General features: G+C 39.5%; 1 protein-coding gene across 50 annotated transcripts in view; it reads left to right on the top strand.

Moving 5' to 3' along the window:
* The window catches only part of clasp2 (cytoplasmic linker associated protein 2), a 75,899-nt gene that overhangs the window by 6,229 nt on the left and 43,529 nt on the right, over positions 1–26,141 (top strand). For 49 of the 50 annotated variants that reach the window (XM_038288821.1, XM_038288818.1, XM_038288816.1 and 46 more), the window contains exons 2-7: positions 3,412–3,490; positions 8,610–8,713; positions 9,190–9,281; positions 10,878–10,953; positions 14,095–14,192; positions 17,442–17,512. In XM_038288821.1, the coding sequence (XP_038144749.1) occupies positions 3,412–3,490; positions 8,610–8,713; positions 9,190–9,281; positions 10,878–10,953; positions 14,095–14,192; positions 17,442–17,512 (520 nt within the window). Of the gene's footprint in view, positions 1–3,411; positions 3,491–8,609; positions 8,714–9,189; positions 9,282–10,877; positions 10,954–14,094; positions 14,193–17,441; positions 17,513–25,031; positions 25,252–26,141 lie in introns of those variants that run through there. The other variant, XM_038288839.1, reaches the window with a different exon arrangement.

Below are 26,141 nucleotides of genomic sequence, written 5' to 3'. Positions count from 1 at the left end.
AGTTTAGTGACTTATGCTGCGTTCACACCAGACGCAGCAGAAGCAGCGAGTTTACATGCAAAGTCAATGGTTGGTGCTCGTCGCGTTTTGAGCAGCAGGCGCAGCACGTCGGGAGCGTTGAAGCATCTGACATGCGCGACGCGCTGCGCCGCAAATGCGCTGCTGCTTGAGATGGGCAAATTGAACTTTTGCTGCTTGACGCGCTGTATCAACCAATCAGAGACGCTGATCTGGGAGCTGGCTTTGAGACAGACACATCGCTGATGATACAGAGCGCTGTGATCACTCCTCTGAAACAGTTTATTAACGTCTAAATTAACTTAAAATGCTGAAACCTGCCGACAAAGTGTGTTCGCTTTTATTATCCTGGTGCCTGCAGTTTGGATTATGTACATGAAAACCACCTTCCAGCCGCCGTGGCGAACCGCGAGGAGGCTACCGGGCCATAGGCTGCTGTTGAATAGGATTCCTACTGACAGCGCACCACCGGTATTTGGGGGTCTGAGCGGCTCCGACAGAAATAATATTGGAAGGCAAGATGGTAATCTGGATGAACTGAATGCACTGATTACGTTTTCAGGTGGATTTTCTCACTTAAAAACATATTAAAACTACTTTATTCCCACTTATCTCAGCAAATATAGCTGCAAGGCAAAGAAAGGATAGGGTAGCTCCGCCCAACGTGCGTCAGACCCACTTTTCCGACGTGCCGCAGGAGCAGCAAGCTGCGTTGGAACTGATTTGTACAAGCAGCAAAAATGAAGCAGCAGATGCGTTTTTGCTGCTCTTGCTGCGTTTGGTGTGAACGTAGCATTAACCTCTGCACAATATTAGCCCCATTTACACTACCCCCTTGAAACCGTGCCGAGAGCAGTCCAAGCATGGTACCCGAGATAAATGTTGAGTGTAAATGGCATGCGGAATTAAACAGGACCGTGCCAGACACAAGTGAACCACGCCTAACTGGTTCTAGTTCATCAGTAGGGCTCGGCGCATGAGCAGACCGCTTTATCTCCTTACAGTGCCTCTCTACCTTGCCGCACGATTTCCAGTGATGATTCTGTTTAACAGTGTGATGAAGCTTGATGTCTGTTGTTGTTTCCTTTGTCCGTAAGCCCTGATTAGACTATCGTTTGTTGTGTCCACTTCCCAAACCCGACTCTCACAAGTAAAGTAACAAAGGCTGCCTTCTTCGCCTGACTCTCTGCAAACAATTAAATATCACGAAGATAACAAAACATAACTTTCTGAATGTTACGGGAGCCACCATGTTGTTTTTCTTGTTCACCGCTATATAACAGTAGTACCAAAGATCATCACTAGGAAGCAAGGGACCGTGCTAGCATGATGTGTAAACGGTTGTAAGGAACCGAGCTCAGCTCGGATCAGTTTTCAGAGGGTATTTTAAATGGGGTAATAGTTCTAAATGGTGTGATTTGATTTGGTTCGCTGCCATTCAATGCAATGCTTGAGGCTGACAGAGGGAGACTGTATTCTAAAATATACTTGTATTTATAAGAATATAAAATGCGTTAACAGACATGCTTAATTGTACGATTAGTTGTTGTTTGTTTTGCTTTTAGTGTGTTGATTGTTGTTTGTTGTGATGCTACAAATGTTCTAATGAGTTAATCTGTTACACAAATTCTGTCACCGTTCTGCTGGAATGGGTGTAGTTTGTAAATGGTGATCATTTTCCAGTCAACAGCCTGGCAGGTGATCACAGAGTGACTCATAAGTAGAGATCATCCAAGGTTATGAATCCATGCCAGTTTTCTGTATACAAGCTCTATATGATGGAAAATAGGCAAGTTTTTTAGTTTTTTCACTGTGTCAATTAAGTTAACATTTGTACGGTTCTGCAACCTGCTTCTCTGGAGCGTCAAGTGGTTTTTTGCACCTTCTAGCGTGGCTCTTAATAACTAAAAACAGACGAAGAGTGTATATAAAAAACTGATTTAAGCAGGTTTACAGGTTTTTTTTTTTTTTTTGAAGGAATAGTTTTATTCAACTTGCACCTGAATAAAATGTTTTGAGATGGCCATTAAACGGCGTTAAGATCTTGTTTTTATTTTTATTATCTTGGAAACTATACGTATGTTTTACTTTTATTTAAGCAAGTTTATTTGAAGAGCACAATTCAGTACAAAGAAAATTCATGCTTTAAATCAATTAAACGAGGAATATAAAAACACAATATAAGCAGGTAGTAAAACAAATAAAATGGTGGGATTCAGTAGAGATTTAATAGTTAAAACTGTATTCATTTTTGCAGGTATATATTTTGTTTTAAATCTAAAAATACTAAAATTATGGAAGATTAGAAAAGAAAAACATACTTTCGTAGTTATGTATAAAAAAAATATAGGGAAAATATAGAGAAATGAGGTGTTGATTCTCTGTACGTCCATTTCACCCACTGAACTGCCGTTATTCACCTATGACAAATGTAAGCTTAGGCCCCGTCCACACGAAGTCAAAACGAACACGAAACGCTGATATTTTCCAAAACGTTTGCCGTAAAGACGGAGACGTAAAATAAATGTGAGCGTCCACACGAATGCATGAAAACGCTGCAAAATGTATGCCAGGCCTGTAAGTGGCGCTGTGGTGCCAAAGCAAAAATAAGCGACGAAATGTAGGGCATGCGCACTAATATTTATACATGGTTGCCCTGCGGGTCTATTTTCGTGGTTAAGTCAAATTCAGGTGCTGAACTATGTGGTCGATATTGCTCTGTTCTTCCTGGAGATATTCCAGAAGAAGAAGATTCTGTTGTAAGCCCGACCAGCCCGACAGCAGGGTGAGTAGCATTAGCAGCAACGGCGCCATTGTTGTTGTGATGTGTCGCGCTTGCGTGTTTAGAGGCGACGCTATGACGCATGCGTGTAAAAAAAAAAAATGCGGTTAGGGTGTAAAGATGGAAACGCGAAAACGGCGTTTCAGAATCTTCCCACTCTGAAGGGTGAATAAAAAAATTATCGTTTACAGACCCCCGAAACGCCGGCTTCGTGTGGATGAGAGGCTGGTTTGGTGAAAAATTTGTGCGTTTAGGCCAGGGTTCGTCTTCGTGTGGACGGGGCCTTAGTTTTGCATTCTATGACCCCTTTAAATGGCTGCATTTGCAATACAATCACAATTTTTTTTTAAAGTGTTTTGGCAAAATCCTGCAGGCCTAGTTTTAATATTCTGTGTATGCAAATTTTTTACTGTGCACCCTAAATCTGCTCTTTAAATCTCTTTATTGTGTTAAAAAACAAAACAAACACATTAAGATGTGAAGTTGTACTATAAGATGCTTCAACTTGTGTACCTATAGTTTGTTTTTATTTGGTAGAAATGGAGAGGGAAATGTGTTCCAGCAAAAATGAGCAGGTATAACGATTGTTTTCTTTTCTCTGTGCTTTGTAGGTGGCTTTGTTAGGGATAGACATCTGCGGTGCGTTTGTGGATCGCCTGGGAGAGCGCTTCAGAGGATACCTTGGTACAGGTGAGAGTTTCCCTTTGGTTCGTTTTTGGTATAGGCTCACTTTATCATTTAACTTTTTTTTTTTTTAGTTTTGATATCTTGCTATCTTGGTTAAAGATGGATCACTTTTCAAATTTTTGTTCCATGTCTAAGATCCCAAAACAAGTAAAAACAAGTTTTGCGGCAGCTTTGTTGCACATGTACCAACAAACCAGTTGGAACCCTTTTATCTTTTAAAGCCAATACAAACTTCTCATTTTGTTTTTTGTGAAAGTGACTATAATGACCTCTTTCTTTTCTCTTCCTGAGGCTCAACTTCTTTATCTGCTAGCATAAAGAGTCAGTGAAGCATAAATTAGCCTTTTTGTTTTTCCTTTTAAAGGGATGTTGGTCTTTACTGAACAAAGAAAGCAAACTTGGGCTTCACTTTCTTTACTGGTTGCTGAAAATGTGTTGCAGTTTGTAAATAGTAACTGTCCTTTTCGAAACTGTCTGCATGTTTTTCTCGTTTCTTCTCTCGCTTCCCTCTAAGACGCTCCAGCAGTACTGCCTAAATCAAAATGTGCTGCCTCCCCCCCTTCTATTCCACATCCTTTATACTTCTCTATACTTAGGCCCTGCTGTAGGTCATCCTATTACCCCCCCATAACCACACCTTCTGTTAATGACCTTAGAGGTTAACTCCTATATCAGATTTCACACCCATTGGTTGGTATATTGTGTTTTCTGTCATTGCCAGAACATACAGTATGTTTGTGTGTGTTTATTACATGGTGGGAACCATTTTTCCATAAATCTTAGCACATTGTGGAGACAGAGTGCTCTAGTGTGGACCAAATGCTTTTTTAGGCTTAGGTGTTAGGTTTAGGATCAAGGTGTGAATTGAGTTTAGTTTAGGATTAGGGTTAGGTATGAACCCACAGTGGTTAGGATTTTGTTAAGTGTCACGGTTAGGCTGTAGAAATGAATTAGAAATGAATGAAAGTCAATTGAAGGTCCCCACAAGGATAGAGAAACGTGTGCTGTTTTGTGTGTGTGTTTGCACTGTCATTGCAAAGCCAAAATGAATGTTGTCACCAGTAAACATGCTGAACCCTGCAGTGCCACTCCAGGATTACCGGACTCATCAGCACACTGTACAGCTGACTACCAGACAGAGTTTCTATCCTGTCATCGTCAAGGACGTTGCTGAGCTAAGCTGCGTTTATTTTGAAACATTGTTTTTCAGATTGATGCTAAAAATCATCTGTTTTTTTTTTCTTTTAAGTTGGGTGTGGAATATCCCCTCCTCAATCTGACTTCATCTTTCCCTCTACATCGCTCCCTCTTCATCTCCCCTGCATCCACCCACATATGCACACAAGGAGGAAGATGAGATCATTCAGACCAAGTGATTGTATTGATTTACAGAGCTGACTTATTGCACAGCACTGCTGAATTTACAGCCTATGTGTGTGTGTGTGCATGCATTCTGACAAAGTGCTGTGTGCCATCCGGCCAGGTTACTCCCTCATGTCTCTAGTTGAAACTGAGGCGAAAACGTGCAGGCCTCTTGTTTGGCTGCTCCCTGATTTAATTATGCTTTCATCTGTGCGGCCCTGACAGATGAGACGGGCTGTGATTCGCCAGCATTCCTGTCATCTCTCAGTGTGATGAGTTGAAGGAAAAACTTGTGTACATTTTCATTTTTACTCCACTGAGTGATGTGTCCAGCAATGCCCTCCCCCGCCATGATCTCTGTTTGAGGGTATTGTCCTTGTTGCTAAGGCAACCAGCTGTTGTGGTAGCATAACTTCCACGCCGAGTTAAAGGACAGATTACATCACTCCATCTCTCCCTCTGCTGAAGTCTCAGACAGGGAGTGTGTGTGCATGTGTGAGCTGCTCTCTCTGTTGATATTTTTATCTAATTAAAATAGGTTAGAGGTCATTGTTGGGGCAAGTAAAGTAGCAAAGCAACAATTAAAACTTTTTACCTTTTGATGTTAGGCTCTCTATCTCATTCATATATTGAATATATTGTGTTTAAATATTGAACTTGAGACTAGAGTTAAATAGAAGAGATTCTCTTATTTCAGTTTAATGGTCCATCTAAGCTTTTACCGTATTTTCACGACCATAAGGCGCACCGTACTAAAAGGCGCAGTCTCAGTTATGTGTCCCATTTCTGTATTTAACACACACATAAGGCGCACCGGACTATAGGGCGCGTTTTTTATATACAGGTACATGTCCTCTACTACCTTTAAATACCTCTACTGCGTATTTAAAAATACAGCGGGGGCAAAACTGAGTATGATTGTGCTTTATTCATGTATTTATTACAAAGTATTAATCAAACCTGCGAGCTGGCCGTGAGACAGACACATCGCAGATGACAGAGCTGTGGTCACTCCTAAATTAACTTAAAATCCTGAAACCTGCCGACGGAATATGTTTACTTTTATTACCGGTATCCTGGTGCCTGCAGTTTAAATTATTTAGATGAAAAACACCTGCCAGCCACCGCGGTGAAACCGGAGGCTACCCGGCCCAGAGGCTGCTGTTGAAGGGATTTCTACTGTCGGCGCACCGCTGGTATGTGGGGGTCTGAGCGCCTCCGACAGAAATAGTATAGGCAGGATGATAATCTGGATGAACTGACTGCAATTAGGAAGTTTTCAGGTGGACTTTCTCACTTAAAAACATATTAAAACTACTTTATTCCCACTGATCACAGCAAATATAGCTGCAAGATTTAGATTATTTAGATGAAAAACACCTGCCAGCCTCCGCGGTGAAACCAGAGGAGACTCGGCCCAGAGGCTGCTGCTGAATTAAGTTTTCAGGTAGAAAAATAGAGCGGGAGCAAAACTGAGTATGATTGTGCTTTATTCATGTATTTATTACAAAGTATTAATCAAACCCATCAAAGTCATCATCCTCTGTTTCTGAATTAAACAGCTGCGCTAAATCAGACATGCCAATTTCCCCTTCTTCGCTTTCAGAGTCACTTTCCGTGCCGGGCGGCTCCTCAGAAATAATGCCGGCTTTTGCGAAAGCTCGAACAACAGAGCCAGCAGACACGTTAGTCCAAGCATCTACAATCCATCGGCAAACGGTGGCGTAATTTGCCCGGCGCTGCATTCCACTTTTCCTGAAACTGTGGTCTCCGTCTGTCATCCATCGCTCCCACGCCGCTCGCAGCCTTACTTTGAACGGCCGGTTCACACCGATGTCGAGCGGTTGAAGTTCCTTTGTCAGACCTCCCGGAATAACAGCGAGCACAGCGTTCATTTGATTCACCTTTTTTTCACATCGGCTGTGAGATGGGCACGCAGTCACAGATTAACAGCGATGGTGATGCATGGAAAAAACCACCTGGTCTCCTCACATACAGCTCCCTCAGCCACGCTTTCATCATCTCCTCATCCATCCAGCCTTTTTCATTTGCCTTAATATCATATGTCATCAGAGCGATGTGTCTGTCTCGCTGTCAGTTTCCAGATCAGCTTCTCTGATTGGTTGATGCGGCGCGTCCAGCAGCAAAACTACAATTTTTCCATCTCGAGCAGCAGCAGCGCGTTGGCAGATGCTTAAACGCTCCCGCGCAGCGCCTGCTGCTCAAAACGCGCTGCGGGACCTTTTGCTGCACCTATACGCGCGTCAACCATTGACTTTGCATGTAAACTCGCTGCTTCTGCTGCACCTGCTGGGTCCGGTTCACACCGATGTCCAGCGGTTGAATAACAGGGAGCACAGCTTAATTTGTTTCACCATGTTTTTCACATCAGCGATGGTGATGAGTGGAAAAAAAACACCTGGTCTCCTTACATTCAGCCACTCTTTCATCATCTCCTCAATGAGGTGGTCTCAAAAGTCGCAGTTACAACACACATAGGGCGCACCGCACCAAAGGGCGCACCGCACATTTTGAGGGGAAAAAAAGACGTTTAAGTGCGCCTTATAGTCGTGAAAATACGGTAGTTAGTTTTGACTTGATGAAACTTATTTTTTATGCATTAGGGCTCTGATGCTCATAATGGTATATTAGAAGCAAATGAAACACAGGCTGTATGCAGGGATGGTGACGAATGCCGCCATACAATAAATATATAACTAATGAGATGTTAAAAAATATTAAAATACAGTTGTATTAATATAGTTATTTAAATTTCATTAATTTAGTAAAATGGGAAATAAATGCATCTTTTATTCATTATATAGATCTCAGTTAAATATACAGGTTTTATTTTAAGAAGTGAATACAATCAGTTCATTGATAAATTATTTCATGTTTCTGTGCTAAAGCACACCATGAATTTAAACTGTCACACATCCATCAAAGTCAAAGAGGCAGGATTAGATCTGTCTCCATAGAAACACTAAAATTAAATTGCTTTATCTAACTGAGGTCAGTATATTAATTTAATAAGTTCTGTGTTTATTTCCAGCTTTAATAAAATTAAGCTTATAAACAAAAAATTCATGAGGTATTTATTAAAGTTGTAGGGAATCGTATTTAAATGTCAAATGTGTCATAGTATTTGAATATGGTACCAATTTAAAAATGTCATTTGAATATTGACCGTCTCTTGGCATCAGTTCAGAGACAGACTCTGGCTCATTCTGCTGAATAGTGACTTGTTGTTTCATCAAGGATTAGCAGATTTTTTTTTTTTAATACAGCCATCAAATAATCTCTTTAGCTCTCCAGTATGTTTTTTTCAGATTAGAAATTCAGAAATCGTGTTATTTTTTACAGAGCACTGTACGTTTAACATTCCGTTTTTATTTTTCATGATCTCACCACATTACATGGAGATGGAATGACCTCGGGGTTATTTTAGCCACCGTCCATTACTCATTTCCTTTGCTTTTCTCTCTCCAAGGTCTGTTAAAGCCTTACGCTTATGGTGCTATTGTTGGAGTTTGTTTTTAGTTTTTTTTTTTGTGTGTGTCTCACTCTGCTACTCTAAATGTGAGTTTTTTTTTCTGTTTCTTACTGTCTTTTAAAAAGTCCGCACCGAGGCAGTCTTTTTTTGATCTGGTATCAATGTCTAATTTTCTTTTAGTCAACCAACACGCCAGCTGGAAAACTACATCCACATCTTGACTGGCTAACCAACGTCCCCCTCTTCCTCTTTTTGCTATGTTTGTAGTCGTGCCAGCCCTGGTGGACCGACTGGGTGACGCAAAGGATCAGGTCAGAGAGAACAGCCAAGCCCTCATCCTTCGCCTCATGGAGCAGACCGCTTCACCCATGGTGAGAGACATAATGACGTGAGCCGATAAATCCCCCTGGGTTAGGGTTATATCAGACATGTGGCTTTTAATCAAAGCTCAAGATAATCATGGAGGCAATGAAGTTATTTTTGTGTATTTGTAGTTTTAGGTTAATATAAAACTCATCTGGCAGCAAGTAATTCATCTTAATTTTCATAATAACCTCTATTTTATAGAAATGCTTGTTTAGCTGCAGGGTCCAGATCACATCCATATATTCTACTTCCAAAACTAAAGTCTCTCTGGCTCCGTCGTCTGGATATAAATGGAATTACACCTGCTGCATCATCATGATCTTTTATGGCCTTTACACAAACGACACAAACATCTCTGCAGATTTTCACCTTCATAGTGTCCTTAGCTTAATTATAAACAGGATGTTTTTCTTCTCGCTCCTACTGACGTCCTTTACTCTCTCTCTCTCCCACTCCTATCCTCCTTGACCTCATTCCTCAGAACGTGTGGGAAAGGCTGACTCCTGGTTTTAAACACAAAAACTACCGTAGTCGAGAAGGAATCTGCCTCTGTCTCAGCGCCACACTGAGCACGTGAGTGGCTTCCTCTTTTTTTTTTTTTTTTACAACATTCAGGATGCCATTTAAAGGACAGAGTTGTGAAATGTTTAGGTTCTCAATCACATTTATGCACTCACATATGTACTTATACTTATGACACAAACTTTCTTAACCCAATTACTCAAAAGTTTCAGGGTTAATCCTCTTTGGCATTTCCAGCTCTGTAAAGGGGGCCCACAGTTTTACTGTCGCAAACAGAAATGCTTGTTTTTTTATCAATTAGTTCAATCTCACTTCCTCCCTTAATTCTAAGAGGATTGGAGCTGCTGTAAAATGCTGGAGGATTACAGAAACATTTTGGTGCGTCAGGGTTTCACAAGCTTAAGATGTCAGCTGCCAAAATGTCTTTACATTAGTGATGTTAAGTGGAGTTTTATTAATTGGACAGGGGTAGGTTCCTCTTAAAGTTTGCACAGACGCTGAAAAAATCGGTCTTGAGCTCATCTTGGCATCTTTTGGCTAATAGAAGGAAGGTAGGGTTCTTAAACTCTTCATCTGGGTACGAGGTGATGATGTTCACCTTGTAAAACCTTTTACAAGATCATATGACGGGGCATCATTACCATAAGTTACTTTCATTCATCAGAAGTCTCTCGTATTGTGCGCCCAGACTTGACTAGGTTAAAACACCTGTAAATCAGAAACCACAATTAGTTCAGAGCTGTACTTTGCAACTTAAAGGTATAGTGAAGAATTTTTGCGAATTTTTTAAAAGACCCGCCCTCTCCACTTAAAAAAATGCACATGCACAGCCCTGTACCTGCTCCTGAGTGGGGGGGAGGCTATTAAAAAGGTGCTAGAGCATGCAAAAGCCCATTTTTCCTTGTGCACGCCTTGTATAAATGTTCCGTTTGCATTTGTCATACAAGCTTGCTTTCCAAAAGAAGATTTTCAATTTTTCTGCAATGTCAGACTTTCCACCAGTAATTGAAAATGGGGAAAAGCACGTAGGACGGCCTTACATAAACACAATGGAACATACACTCTCAGCAGAATCACGGATCCTGGTTAAATAAATGTGTAAAATAAATATTCCTATAACAATTAAATATTATTATTTTATCCGGATGCAGTGTATGGATACTTTGCCTAATTGTGTTATATTTGGGCATTTTACTAGGGATTTATTTGCACACTTATATAACTAGCATCTTGTTATTTTGGTGAGAAACTTTGTTAATAAAGTTTTTTTTTATGCCTTTTAATTATTTTTTTCCCCCAATGAAGTTGAAAATGGTATTTAGTAAGGAATATTTCCTGGGTATCAATATCAAGTTTGAGATTTCAGTATGGTGACAACCCTAATAGAAAGTGACATTCTTCTGCAGAGGTTTGAAGCTGCTACCTGATAGCAGTGCTGAGGATGTAAGGCGTGTCTGCAGAGACGCCCATTGAAACTGAGGGAAAAACAAGACAAATCATCTATTTTGGGCTTTTCTTTTAACATTTTTCTCCATTTATTTAAAGAACAAAGCGTAGTAAAAGGTATTTATTTTACAGTTGAGTCAGCTATGCTTGCTATAAAGCATTTACTGCAATCTCTGTTTTTGTTTTGTCTGCCTCTCTCAGGTATGGAGCCCAGCCTCTCAGTCTCAGTAAATTGGTTCCGCATCTCTGCTCTCTGACTGGGGATCAGAACCCGCAGGTAAGATGAGCAACATTGTATTGTCGGCATTACTGGAAGTTTGTTTGCAGTATGTTCTGCCTCTATCTAGGCAGACAAAACATGTTGAGGCAAGAATAGGATTGGTTTAAATGTGCAAACCTTAATCACAAAGATTAGATGCTAGACACTCGGCTTAGATTAAATGCAGAAAAATTAAAAATATTTCAGGATTATCCTTTGTGAATCGACTGCCATTTGCATTCACCATGCCGACTTCTTTGTTTTCATGGGAATGTTGTCATTGGCAGCCAAAAACTGTTATGTGGCAAGAATCCTGTGATGTAGAAAAGTAAACAAGATAGTTTGCAAGCTTTAATCTGAGACCAGTCGTTTGCAGTTTCAGAAAATTAAAAGCATCCTTCACTAGTGGTTAATTGTTTTTAAAGGTGTCATAGAATGCAAAGCCAAGTTTATATTGTTATAGATGAATAATGATAGTTCAGTGGGTGAAATGGACGTACAGAGAAGTTCAAACCCCAACAACGACTCCTTTCTCTGCAAATCTCACAATTCTAAACTTCCAGCATAAAACGGGTGAATCCAAACAAAGCCCCGAGTTGAGATCAATCAATATGTTGCCTTATTTGGTTCTGGCCTGTACTTTGGTCACGCCCTGAATAGAGGTAGATGTAAGACACGAGTTTAGCTGTTTAGCCTACAGCTGGGTTTACTTCTACAATAATTACAAAGCCGGCAGTTTCTCTATTGAGCCAGAACCACGGGCGTAAACGCAGTGTTCCAATCTGCACAGATAAAGGGGAAATTGTTCACAGTCTTCGAGAGGATCGGAAGACTCAACAGGCATGGATTATTTTGGTCTATCAGAACATCCCTGCAAAGTTTGATGCTCAGCTGTTCATTTGCTCTAAGCATTTTACCGAAGATTGTTTACAAAATATTGGACAGTTCAAAGCAGGATTTGCTAAACTTCTTTTACTGAAATGAGGGGGTTGTTCCGACCGTAAGGCCATCAAAACCACAAGCTGTATGTAATATGTTTTCGCTAGGCTGTTGATAGCAATGCTAGCATATCTATGGTGACCAGATTTGGGTTTCTGAAAAGGAGGACACCTTTTGGGTTCGGTTGCTCTGTCCCCCAGCCCCGACCAGCCCCTGAGCTCACGGCTCGGTTCGACCAAAATCCTGGATGATTCTGAACTTCCCCCCCGGACTTTGTTTTTAGGTCTGTTTCAGTGAGTGTGTGCATAATGCTATGAAGCGTTTTTGCTCAGCAGCTTTGCTCGTAAACCAACCAATCAGAGCAAAGCTCATCTAAATATTCATAAGCCTACCATAAAGTGAAGAAAACCTGTCGTTTCATTCTATGGCTTATAACCAGGCTTGCATTAGGGCTCATAGAACAGCAAATATGCCATTTTCAGCCCAACTAATGTTACACTACCTATTCAGAGACCTTAAGGACCAGCACCAAATACCCCATATAATCATTCTATGACCGCTTTAATGGTACTCCTTTATTATTCCTGTGCTGAAAGTGCTGTGAATGGTGCTGACATAAAGTTAGCAATCTGTTTTGTCGTTATAGGCCAGATCATTTAATGAACGCAACTATACAAGACAAATTTGAGAACCTAAAAACACATTTTTCCCCCTTTTTTATCAACTAGCTTCTGCAAAGTGTAGTCATTCATTCCAGCAGTCGACTCTCTACAAACACAAATCTAACGTTTACTTCATTAAATAAATACTTAAAAGCAGGCCTGCAGAAATCATTCAATGTTATTTCCTCTCTATCATCGTTTGCCATCGAGTGCTGCAAGAATTCATCCAGCTGGAAGAACATTTTATTGCATTGCAGTGTTTGTTCATGACGATTGTAAATGACTTTGTGATGTCATTAATGCACACAGCATATTGCAATCACAACTTCATGTGGTGCAGCTGTTATTGAGAAGTTGGCTAATTGGTAAAAATATCTTCACACATTGTCTATCCTTCTTATTTTAAGCATTGGCAGACATTACAGCAGGGATTCACTAATATTCCAGTGTGTGACTGTCATATAAACATCACCCCTTAAAAGTAGATAAAATTATTTCAATTTATATTTAACATAGGGTGAAATAATTACATGCATTTTAAATTAATTCATAAAAAATATTAAATAATTCTAATTGTACAATTTAAATGATAGTTTTAAGTATTTTTTTTTATTAAATTCATATTTAACTTCTTTATAATTTATTAAATAGATGTTCCATTTGATTATTTTCTGGGACATCTGGTGGTATATTTATTTTATTGTACTTACATTTATTTCATGAGATTAAATTACATTAACATAACTTTATAACATTAACATAATTTAAATCAAGATATATTTATTTATATGACCTTCTGGCCCTCCATACACAGCAGGGGTTCATGATGCAGAAAAGTGCTTAGGTAGCTATCAAAATAGTAAATCAGGAGTGGTTGTTTCACAATAATAGCTGCATGCTTAGATTTGTATGTGGAAATAACATTTAACTTTTGATGGTTTTCATGAACAGAAACGTGTCATTTTCTAAACTAAAATGTGCTTAAATTCATTTTATTCTCTTACATTTGTCCCTAAAAGCACAATTAAATGTATCTGAGAGACGGCTGTTGTTGATGTTGAATTCTCGGCTCAGAAACTGCAAGCAGACATCTTCAGGCAGTGCTGTGATCATTACAGTTATTACTGAGAGGATGAGCTCAGCCGTGCCCCCCCACCTCCCATTGAGCCTCGCTGCGCTAACATCTAGCTGTTAAACACCCACAACAGCTTAGACTGTGGGTTTGAAAGAAAATGTGAAGCAAGCTGAGCTCTGCTGCTGCATTCTACCCAATCATTAGCTCCGCACATCTCACACTGACCAATCAGCAGCCTGGACAATCCGCCTCAGTCTCAGTTACAGTGACTCCTTCGACAAAAATCCAGCTACCCAATCGCAGCACAAGTCGGTTTAATGAGCAAATCAGATGTCTCCCAAAGAAGGGGAGCAAAGGGATCACATTCTAATGAGTGTTTATGTTTACAACACTTTGTTTGATTGCTTTGCTGAGTGTAATATTGATCAGATCATAAACTGTTTAGATGCAGATTAACTTTTTGTGTTGCTCTGCTCTCCGTAGGTCCGTGAGGCTTCAATAACGACGCTAGTGGACGTTTATCGTCACGTGGGAGAGAAAGTCAGGGCTGACCTGGGAAAGAGAGGACTTCCAGTTGCACGGTGAGCTTTTCTCTTGGTTTGAACACAATGGTAGTAAGCTCACTAGTGTGTGTGTGTGTGTGTGTGTGTGTTTCGGCGACTGGCCTGTGGATCCCTGGGGTTTGGCACTGTGTCAGTCCCAGGCCACGCCATGCACCATTCTGTCCTTCACCACACACAGAAGCACTTTCATTCAGAGCACAATGCCATTTGACTGAGGAAAGCTAGTGGGAGGGGGCAACCAGGGGTGCAAAGGCACTTCGCAGAGAAATAGATTTGGATGGTTAAACCAGTGAAAGGGGGTTTTGGTCTTTTTTTGTTTGGGACTTGAATATATTATTCAGAGCACAGAGTGACCCCATGTTCCCCCCATTGCTCCCATATGTGAGATATGAGCTGCAGCCAGCCTTGCATGATGACTCCTCAGCAGGAGTCGCGTGTCTGTGAATGCTGACTGCGACCACGTGTCATGTGTTGTGCATATTTAGCCGAGCTGTCTCCTGTGTAAACACACCGTCTGTATATGAAGGGTTTATCTGTGCCTGTTTATCTCCAGTTCTTTGTAGAAATCAGACATTTGCAATCATGAAGGTTACCAACGCCACATGGTTTTGTATTTTTATCTTTGCGATTACTAAAAGATTTGCAAACTGTAACAAAAGAGTGATATGCTCATTAACTCAATGGATAAAGCTATCAGTGATCCACTATCAGCATAAAGGAATCCCAGATTCAAATCAGCTAAAGAAGGTTGAGCAGATTTGTTTCTGTTCTTAAGGTCCCATGATTAAATCTGTGACGTGGCTCTGGTGTCTGACTGGATCACACATCATTTCTAATTCCTTCATATAATTTTAATATACATCATATCATATATCCATTTCCCTAAAGGTTAGATAAGGGTTCATTAACCCTTTGTGCTCAGGACACACTCTCCTGTTTTGAATGTGTCTCCGTTTCAGTTTACCTGATTGAAATGATTGCATTACCTCATCAGCAGCCGTGAAGTCCAGCAAAACACTGTTGATCGCCTGTTTATTTAAACCAGGAGTGAAAAGGCAGCAAATGACCTGAAACATGCAGGATAGTGAATCCTAAACACCAGGTTTCTAAAGCTAAAGATTGGTCTTTCTTATTGTCTTTATTTTTTGTATTATTAAACACTGTGTGAAGTCTTTGTTGGGGTAGGACATAACTTCCCCGAGTATTTGAGCCCTTTAAATAGAAAAATTAAACATTAAATATTTGAGAAAATGTTGCAAGAACTGAAAAAATTTCAGAAATGCAGCAATAAAAAATGTATGGCCAGGTTCCAGTTAACTTCTATTACCATGCATGTATCTGTGTCATAGCTGCAAATCTCTTTTCCTTTCTGTGTGGTGGTAAACCCACTCTAATACTCCTATAAAACAATCGGCTTTTAGTGGCAGTGGGAACAGCTCGCTGACGCGTGTCTACCTGTGTCAAACGACTGGGCAAGCTAGCAGCATTAAAATTGCTTTGGCTCTGATCGGCATGCTGTAGGAACACCAGAGGTGTACCCGCTAAATTACACGACACAATTGAACGCATCGTACGGACATCAACAGACCCCGATCTAAAAAGCTGAAACAACTCTTTTTACATTCGATAAACCTGACGCAGCGCTGGGGAGAGAGATTCGGAAAAATAATAGAGCAAAACATAAAGCACAGTAACTGCGCCTTGGCTTCCTTACATGTTTCTCTCTCTTTCGTGATTTCTGTCACACAGGTGACATCATCAATGCTAACCCAGTGTGATGATGCCACCGGACACACAGCCGCTGATTGTTAGCGGGTCGGCCAATGTTTGAAGAACACGTCTAAACCCTGTATTTTCAGTGGGAAAGAGGCTAAAGGGTTTTATCCCCACCTAAAGGACTGGAGGGAGAACCTCTGTCCGTCTTGTAGAACAGGAGCTAACTTTGTTCATCTTTACATTGACTCCTAACAGCAGGGGATTACCATGATCCTGTAATTAGACTGAATGCAGGTGGAGATAAGCGTCTTCTGTCTAAATGTACATCTTTCCCCCTGAGAAAGGAAAACGAGTTTTCTCCACCGTTTCCACTGGCTGCAGACAGTGGGATGATTAAAAACCAGGGCTCCTCTAAGGAGGACATGCAAAGAGGAGGAAAAGTAGGGTGCGAAGGAAAGATGTTTTATTGGGGGGAGGAGCTTTGTTGTTCTCTTTCTGCTGTCGGCCATGCAGACCCTCCCCCTCAGCTGATATGGGTGTCTGGTTTGGGAGGGGGAGGTTATGTAAAGGGTATATCGCCTGTCACACAGACTGACCCTCATGGCTGGCTCTGCCATCCAGACAGATTTTTAACACCTGTCTCTTTAGATATTCCTCTGCTTATTTTGATTATTGGTTATACGTGTGCGCGGCTGTAGGTGGTGCTTTGTCGCATGTCTGTGGCATGCTCTGGTCTCTTGCTGTTTCACTCGCTCTCCCTCCCTTCTCCTTCTTTTCGCCTCCCTCCCTCTTGAAGCCACTGCACCATGTTGGATACAAAGAGCTGAGGGGAGCTAAGGACCAGAGCGTGTCACTAGCATGGGGGGGGATAACGCAACGTTGCGCAGCAACACGGCAACCTACTAATCAGTCCACTGGGAGATTCAAAGACAAATAACTACTGAAGACTAAATGCAAGGATATATCTTTTCACCAAACTGAGTAGAAAGATGCTTATAAAAGGAAGGGAGCTGCTTGAAAACGCTGCATGGCTAAGGAGCAGGATGAACGGCTAATTATTATTATCGGGAGCTGCTTTGTAAGCTGGTGGCCGTGGATCAGCAACTAGACGCCAGGAGACAGAAAGGCAGGTAGAGAGGTGGGGGAAATGTTCTGATTTTAGACATGTTTAAATTTTCTTTGTGGTTTTTCACTGCTCTGAAAAAAGTCTTTTTATTTTTATTTTGTGAAGTTAGGTTAGGCCAGGTTTCCTTTATGGCAGATGACATTCAGCTTCTGGTCTTGTATTCTTATTAGCTTGTTTTTCAGAGCCTTTTCATGCTATAGTTGTGGTGTCCTGAGTGAGACACACCCACATATTGACAGCAGGTCCACATGTTGGAGGATGATGTTACTCTCACTGGTGATTCTCAGCACCTTGCTTGGCTGCCTGCTTTAAAATGAACCGACTGGCCGGTCGTTTATTTTTACAGACTGATGCTCTTCAGCAGTCGCTTTGTTTACATGCATCAGTGCTTTGTCTCAACCTTCTTTCTGTTTTTATTTTCACAGGTTACAGACAATATTCGCTCGGTTTGATGAAGCCTTGAATTCTGGCAACATGGCTCTGAGCCCGAGTCACGGTTAGTATCTCTTCTCACTTCTTTGCCACAGCTATATTGGAGTCCTCATTTCTTTTTGTTTTTGCTCTTGCTAAACGTTGGGTGTGTTTATACCTGCATTAGACTGAGCGATTCTTGTGCGTGTCTAAATAAGCAGATGCTTTCGTGGTCACGTCTGTTTGTTGCTATGAGCTCTTTTAAGAGGACGTAACAGGATTAATGGTTTAGTGTGTTTGTGTGTGTGTTTTCTGACAGAGGATGACCTGAACTCTGGGCTTATTTTGCAGATAAAATATATTTTTTTTGTTCTTGTTGTCCAGCAGTGTAGATTGAAACTTTAAGTAATGTTTGCTTTGGTTTTTAGACTTGAAATCCTATAATAAAGAAGACAAGGAGCGTGATTGAATGACGACAACGGTCTCTAATTGGTTAAAGAAAAAATAGATCAGTCTTTATTATAGGGTAATTGATTTGATTGAGATTTTAACTTTGATATAAAATCGTTATATTAAAGTCAGATCAGTAAATTGATGTTGGAAACATATTTGTAAAATTAGAATAAATACATTTACTTGTTGCTCATGTATGCGTTGGAAGTTTAGTTAATGATTATTTGTTTAATCGATTAATAATCGGATAGCAAAAGGTTCCCAAATGAAGATTGTGAAGCTACTACTGGTTATGGATAGAACATTTTATTTTTTTCTAATTTTGACTGAAAAATCTTTAAAAAAAATATATTTACAACTTTTAGTATAGTTACTGCTCTAAGTGGGTTGATCTCTAAAAATATGATTTTTTTTTTAGAGATGATCTCAAAAATAAAATGTTTGGAAGTTTGACAGCCTAGGAAACCCTTTTACTCTATGCATGATTAAAAGTCTTTAGATCCAGTAAAATCAATTAGCTAATGGGATAGAGATGTTAATAAATATAAACTTAACTTAAACCTTTACTCTTGTAAAGCTTCATTAGTTGTAGTAGACATGGTAGAACTCACAATAAGGTTGTCATGATACTAACATTTTAAACTCAATATCAATGGCCAGGAAAACATTTGATACTCAATACAATTTTTGACACCACATGGAAAGAAATTGATAAACAATTCAAAGGGAAAAACTCTTGTTTTTAAAATCTCAACATGGAACATGCATTCATAACAGAACTGCAGATGCTAGTTAAATAAATGTTTAAAACTAATAACCCGTAAATCTTTATTAGCAATGGTAAAAAAGTTTAAGCACATCTCCAGTTTCAATGCCATGTAGAAATAGTATAGTATCATCATGCAACATTTTAGTATCAATACTTTTGTTAACCCTAACTGACAATCAAAAACGTTACTTTGTAGTTGCATGTACTACATCACTAAATCTTAAAGTTCCTGTTTAGCGTAAGATTCTTAAATCATTGATTCTTTTGCTAATTTTTTTTTTCTGTAACCATGCAGGAGTCTTTATCAAGCAGTTTAGACTTGAGTGTTATAATTTGATTACTTTTTTTTTCCTTGTTTGTCCCCTCTTTTTGCAGCAGTGCAACGGTTTCATCATGAATATCGTAGTGCTAATAAACTCTGATCATTGAACTACTAAAAAAAGTCAACGTTAGAAGCATTTGGGTCTTGAACTTTGTTAATTATATTGTTCAAAGTCACATCTCTCATTGGATGTTTCCACACCAAATCTACTAAGCATTATTTTCTCAGATTAAATGCTGAAAAATAATCAAACATTATCTCCTAATCATCTCCTCACCCATCCTCAAACTCTTCAAAGTAACTACACTCTTCAAAAGTAACTAGTACTGGATTTAACCCAGTCTCCATATGATTATAGCGCTTCAGAAACCTGAACTTTGTAAAAGTTTGATATTTTTATAGTTCCTTTTGTCTCTTCCATTTATCTACTGTTGGAGCTGACTCTTTAAACATGGCTCCCATCAGATATTTCCTGCTGCTGAGATGCTTTGGATAAAACCCACCATCAAACCCCTGCGACACAGTAAACTGAAGAGCATCTTAACTTTTTAGAAGTCGAAGTTGTGTTTCAAATTCTTCTGCAGTCACAGGAAATCACTTTTTTTTTTTTTATTAAACTGTTGTCTCCCCTTTCAGATGGGTGCCTCCTCAGTTTTATTTCACTGGTCAACCTGCACCTGAAGTGTATACTGGTTTTTATAAAAAAAACAACAAAAAAAAACAAAGGGGTGATTAAACGATAGGAGACTAATCTGCAGTCAGTTTATTTTAACTGGCCTCTTGTCTAGAAATCAACAGTCTGACTGGTTCCGATATGTGCTGCAAATTCCATGATAAAGAAAATCATAATAAATGTTAGTCTCAAAATAAATCATAAAACAAAAAACAAAAAAGCAAAGGCATTAACAAGAATAGCAAATGGATGGAGCAGATGAATCCACAAATGTAAGCAGGAGTAAAGAAAAATCACGCTAATATGGCACAAAAATATTAGCCGGCTAATGTTTCAATCTGACTCTACTCTGTCTTTCTTTTTAAAGCCAGCTTGACTCTGTTTTGTTTTTTATTCAGGCACATGGAAGTGTTCCCTTTCCTCTTTACCTCTCTTTAGGGCAACTCTTGGCATTTGCTTTGAGGACAGAAAAAGGAAGCTGACCGAGATCTGTGGCCAGAGGCCCAATCACTGCGCTGTGTGCCTATCACTGCCTCTCCCTGATTCATCATGACAGAAACAGAGAGCAGCACTGAGGCAACAAAAGAATGAGGGATGTAGGGAGGAAACAAATGAGGGGAAAAGTAGAAACTGAAAAAGTGAATTTAGGGATGTCCTTTTACCTTTTAAAAGTGTGGCTAGCCGAGGTTGATGGGGTGACGAATGCGCCTATGTTTGTTTAATCCCATCTGGTTGTGGATTTTGGCACCCAGACATTATACTGTCAGCATATGGTTTTAAATTGAAAGCAGCTTAAACCCTCTGTACTTTCACCCATGAGCTTTGGCACAGATGGACAACATCTGCACATGTGAAAGGAAAACTGGGATGTCAGTTGTCTCTAATGTTCAACCGGATCATTTTTGGAAACCCGTACGTGTCTTTGGATGTGTCCAGTCTATTTCCGTTACAAGATAAAAATGATGTGGAAAAATATTTGTGAGGACATCAGAATCCATTATTAGAGGCCAGTTAAACCTCAGAGATTAGAGATGGTTTGTTTTCTGCCATATTAAGACAAAATCAGAGCAAACTAAAGATTCAAGTAACAAAAAAAAACCTATTTTAACTATCTAAAATAATGCTTAGTTCAGAGACCCAGATATTTGATCCAAGCTTCAAACACATGGTTCTGGTTTGAACCTGAACCATGACACAGCGGCTTGTTCTTGCCCTAACCACTACTTAACATCATTTAGCCCTATCCTACGGAGAGGAAGAGGAAATATCTATTTATGTGACCTACACAGCTTTCCTTTCTTACATTGAACTAAAGTTTTAACAATGAAGGACAAACGCACTACTCTAACTCTGCCTCTCTTGCAGACATAGCATTCTGCTTCAGTGCATCACAGGCTCTGCAAAGAGAGCCGTGACCCTGTTTCCAGGCTAGACTGGTTGCCATAGCAAAGCTTTTCTCTGAATATTATGGGTCATCCCTTTTGCCCGACTTGGAATAGTTTGTGTGTCTGATGAGATGGGTTTTTCTCATCTTCATAGAGTAGTCTGTCTGTCTTTTATATATGAAGCTGTCATCTTTCTTCCTCCACTTTAGTTTCTATTGGTTTTCTGTCACATTTTTCATCTTAACACCTTATTCATAATTTGGATTGAGATGGGAGATTTTATAGCTCACTTCTGAACAGCGGATGCCTTTTTACTTTTTAGTCTCATTCTGATTTCTTCTTGCTAATAAATGCAGCAATTATAGGCTACGTTCACACAGCAGCCTGAAGTGACCCAAATTTGATGTTTTTTCCCATATGCGACCTGTATCTGATCTTTTAATGACAGTCTCAACAACACATGTCCGTTTTTTTCCCAATGCGACCCAGGCCATTTGGCTATGTGGTTCTGAGTCTGATACGTATTTTATCTTTTCAAATGTGACCTGTGTCTTAATGGCTGGTTCATCATGAACGTCATTAAAACTTGACATGGTCACTATTCTACGTCTTGCTACACAGAGGTGGCAGGAAAACAACAACCATGGCGGACGATAATGTGCAGAATAGTCTTTATTTTTAACCATCTTGAAAAGATTGTTTTGTTATGGTTGAGAAAGATCGCTAGATGCGCTCCAGCACTACCATCCATGTTTACTTCTGTAGACACAGAGCATGCTTGCTTGTGACGTCACAGCGCCCTCTACTGTACATGCAGGCCACTTAGGTTGTATGAATGCAGTTCACGCAGGAGATCAGCTACAAGTCGCGTATTCGGTGGGAAATCTTTCAATTCTCCCTGTTTTGACTTTTGAGTGCTCGGAACATGAAATTTTTTTGGTAGATTTTTATTTATTTGTATCAGAGTATAGGTGATGTCTCTCTTTGATCGTGATAAACACCAGTTTGTGTTCCTGGTTGTTGGTGAAAACTCACTTTAACAGCAGGTGCCACGAAGGAGACTGGCTCTACAGGGGAATAAAACAGTAACTCTCCCCCTGCTGCTATATTTAGCCTTCTGACATTGAAAACACTGTTTTAAAAACAGAAATTTTTCTCATTAAACGCTACAGTTTTTTTTAAAAGCTTTTTTACTTTTTTTACTAAAGGGTGGTGTTACCTGTGTGAGTTTTCTATAGTTTGTTTAATAATCACAAAGAAAAAATTGACTTTTTATCTGGCGAAAGGTGACTTTTGTAATTGCTTTATACATTTAGCCCTTATTTGTCCTAAAGTTCCTTACATGAAGTTATAATAAACATCTGCTCTTTGTTTTGGTTGGACAGACCTGTCACTTCAAAGATGTCTATATAATATTTCTCATATCATAAGCATAGATATTTTACCTTTGTTTTTTCAGAGATAGATGATATCTTTGTTGGTGATGAGCAATAAACTAACTTAGCGGATAATTAAAAAAATGGCTTAATGAATATAACTCCCAGCTTTGTTTTTGGGTTGGATGGAATCGAGACCTACAGTTTTAGTTGGGACTCTGCTCACTGTCACTCTGATTCAAACTCTGCAGCTTACATTCGATCACCATCCATCTGTGTTGGTTGTGTAATTTATTCTGGAGATGTCTGGTTACACTGGTGTAGACATTTTAAAACTTATTACTACAGCTGAGTTTGCAATACCTTAACTGATCATCTGGATCAATGCTTTAAAGTGTGTATTCTCTGTTATAATGATTTATACTTATTTCCCAATGGTAAGAATAATGCCACTCCTCTCATTAACCTGAATTAAGGAATTTACTTTTCTCTCAATGATTTGCCATAAATTTAGCCACCAACTGCTTTTTTGAACTGCCCTTTCTTCACATCAACACACTATTTTCCAATCTCAGAACCTTCAAAGCTTTGAGAGTAACACCAGTGCTGCCCCCTTGTGGTCAGTAGGTTTAGAAACGTCCTTCCAGATCTGCATATACTTCTCTCATCAGCTTCCTTTCCTCCTCCAGGATAGTTTCCCCATTTCTTAATGTCAGCTTTTTACTGCGATCCAGATGATAGCGAAAAGACTTTACTCTTCCTTTTTTTGTCATTTATCGACTTTTTTTAGTTGTTTTATAGTATCTGCAGTTTAACAAAACTGGGGTTTGCACACTTAATTTATGCACTAAAGTGTTGCAATAGATTTTGGAAGATTGTTTAATCTATTTTTCAAATTGCTCCACTGAAACTGAGAGAGGAGGGAAATCTCAGCCTGGAGTTTCCATGGCAACCATGTCTAGTACTACATGGGTAGCTGTTATCCCTGTTGGTGTTTTTAGGTATTTGTTGCTTTATTCGTGAAATGATTGTCAGTGTTTAATCACCATTACTGCCGTTCAGAACAGCTGGAAGTCTTAACCTGGTGGAGCCACCGGACGTTAGTGAATTAATGTGATTACACTGCATTTTCAGGGTATTTTTTTTAGAGATCCACTCTTTTTTTATCGTCTGCACATACATGTACTCTCCTAGGGTCAGACTAGACAAAAGCAATTGATCAAGTAATAATGAGTTTTAACTAATCAATGCCCAAATCATTGATGGATATTGCTGATTTTGACCCTAGAGTTCAGTAATAAAAATAAACATTTCACTGAAGAAGTAATCTATATGGACGTTTGTCCTTTGGTTTATATCTGTTCTTGGTCTGGACACTTATGTATTCATGTGTTAGCAGTAATTTGACAAAATATGAAAATAAAAAAACTGAATTAGATAATCATTTGGCTCTGCAATACTCTGCCGTGAAGAAGCTGCAGTGTATAAACTCTTCAACACATTTATAATTTGGAGATTCTGCTAAACATGTATTATCAGTAGAACTGCACAATTTAATCCCAATCTTCATTTAAGAGACACTTATGCAAGCGATTGGTTAATTACTAAAATATGCATAACAGTTAACTGTCCAATCCCCTTAATCCACAGAAATAATTTCTATGATTTATGTGTTAATGTGGAATTTACTTTAAGCATTAACTTGATAAGTTTTTTTAAAATAGAAATAAATATCTATTATCTTAAACAATGGAAGTTTAAACTTAATTATCGTATTCATTTTACTTAAAGATAAACATCTGATATTTAGTAAATAATTGCTTTTTCTTTCCACATTCATGTATATACATTTTCTATGTTTAGTTTCTTTCTCATTCTTTTTGATTGCTTTGGTTCTAAAGGTCCTTTTACTTGCTGATATTTATTCAAATATAACGTAAAAAATTTTACCTTTAATAACTGAGACTAGTTTAAGCATTAAACTGTTCTAGTTTAGGCATCAAACAAAGCTCTGAAATCCATTTTGTTTAACTCACTCTAAAAGGGGAAACATATTAAATATTATGCAGAATTGAATGTTTCAGATTTAATGAATGTTTTAGATTTTAAAGCTGTTTTAACCTTCCAAAAAAAAAAGGTTTTGAATTGAATAAGAGATGCAAATGGAATCAGGATGGTGAGACGGAGAGTGATGAGGGATGGTGAAGGCCTCAGATGGGTGGGGTCTTCCAGTCCAAATCATCACCTCTCTTTTGATCGTTATCTTTGTTCTTTTTAAGACTGGTCAGATGTGACTACGGCTTTTTTGTTTGTTTTTTTCCTTCTTCACATTTTGTTCAAACAATGACTGTGTTGTAGATAAAATAAATGAGTACACAGCATGGAAGGGGGATGTTGCTGTCAGGGATAATGAGTTTAGGTTAGGCTGGACACAGAGCAGCCCCGTTAATATTCCCTCGGTGTCTGATTTGTGTGGGTCTCCCTTTCTCTCTTTCCCACCACAAACCGAGAGGCCTGCCTCCGCACTGGCTGGAGCAGCATGATGTCACCTCCCATCTGATTGGCTATGAGGCTGCTGAGAGAAGGAGAGAGGCTGAGGGAGGGGAGAAGGGGGGGTGAGACATGAAAGGAAATGCCGGCACTTGTTTGGATGGAGGGGAGCTTCTTTTTTTCTTGATTTTTGGATGGAGTGCGTTCAACGCTTGAGCCTCATCATGACGGGGGTGTGAGGAGCGTAGATGTGCGCGTGTCTGATTTGGGGTACGGCTCGGAGAAAAGAGGAGACCCCAGAAAACCACGCCCTCCTAGAAGCATGAGACGTCTTATCTGCCAGCGGATCTGTGACTGTGAGTGCAGGGATGGACTGAGCTGTGTGTGTAAATCTTAACGCATGACATGCATACACCTTTACATTCGCTTTAAACACAATAGACCGTCTGTCCATCAGACAAATGAGCTCCTGTTTCCCTTCAAGCTCAGGTCTTTTGGGTGGAGAAAATCTTTTTGTTTGCAGGTGAGCCGAGTATGTATGAACGTGTTGGGTGGTGGCTTTAGCGCATTTCGCCATGGCTGGTTGTCAGAGCAACCAGAGCGCCACCACATTCTTGGGCCAACAGTTTGATCTCCACAGCGTGTCTGTTTGTGTGTCCATTTCTCTGGCTTGCTTTATTTCTGATAGCATCAACAGAAAGGGTTAGGAGGAGGTGCATCAGTCACTAGTTTGAAATCTGTTGGGCTGGTTTTTCTATCTGCTTTATCTTTTTCTTCCCAGCAAATGGAGTGGTTATAATTAGCATTGATTAATTCATTTCTGAATAAACTCTACCAAGCCGACTGCTGCTAATAGATTTTTTTTCTTTTAAGGATGAATAAGAGGAAATTCCAAATCAATTTTTGCACTATGATTAGATGCAGTCATGCATAGCATCATTTACCTTTGAATTTTCCTTTATCAATGCAATAAGCAAAGATAATACACGTTTATGATACGTATTATACATACAAGTTCCTTCATGACTACATGTTTTAAGTCACTATTTGTGAACATTAATGAAGTTTGTTATTCTTGAGGAATAGGAGACATTACTAGAGACTAACATTTTCTTTTTCCATCTTTGCTGAAGAAAATGTTCTTAAAAACCTGCCTGGATGGTTTTTTTCTTTTTTTTACTTTCATTTCAGCTTATTTAAATGACTGTTTCCTAACTTTTGAAAGATTTCGATCCCTAATGTGACA

The sequence above is a fragment of the Cyprinodon tularosa genome, unplaced genomic scaffold (genome assembly GCF_016077235.1).
Source record: "Cyprinodon tularosa strain WSP-4 unplaced genomic scaffold, ASM1607723v1 ctg26, whole genome shotgun sequence".
NCBI classification, from domain to species: domain Eukaryota; kingdom Metazoa; phylum Chordata; class Actinopteri; order Cyprinodontiformes; family Cyprinodontidae; genus Cyprinodon; species Cyprinodon tularosa.
The sequence above is the reverse complement of the archived record's forward strand: the minus strand, read 5'-3'. Positions and strand labels throughout refer to the sequence as shown.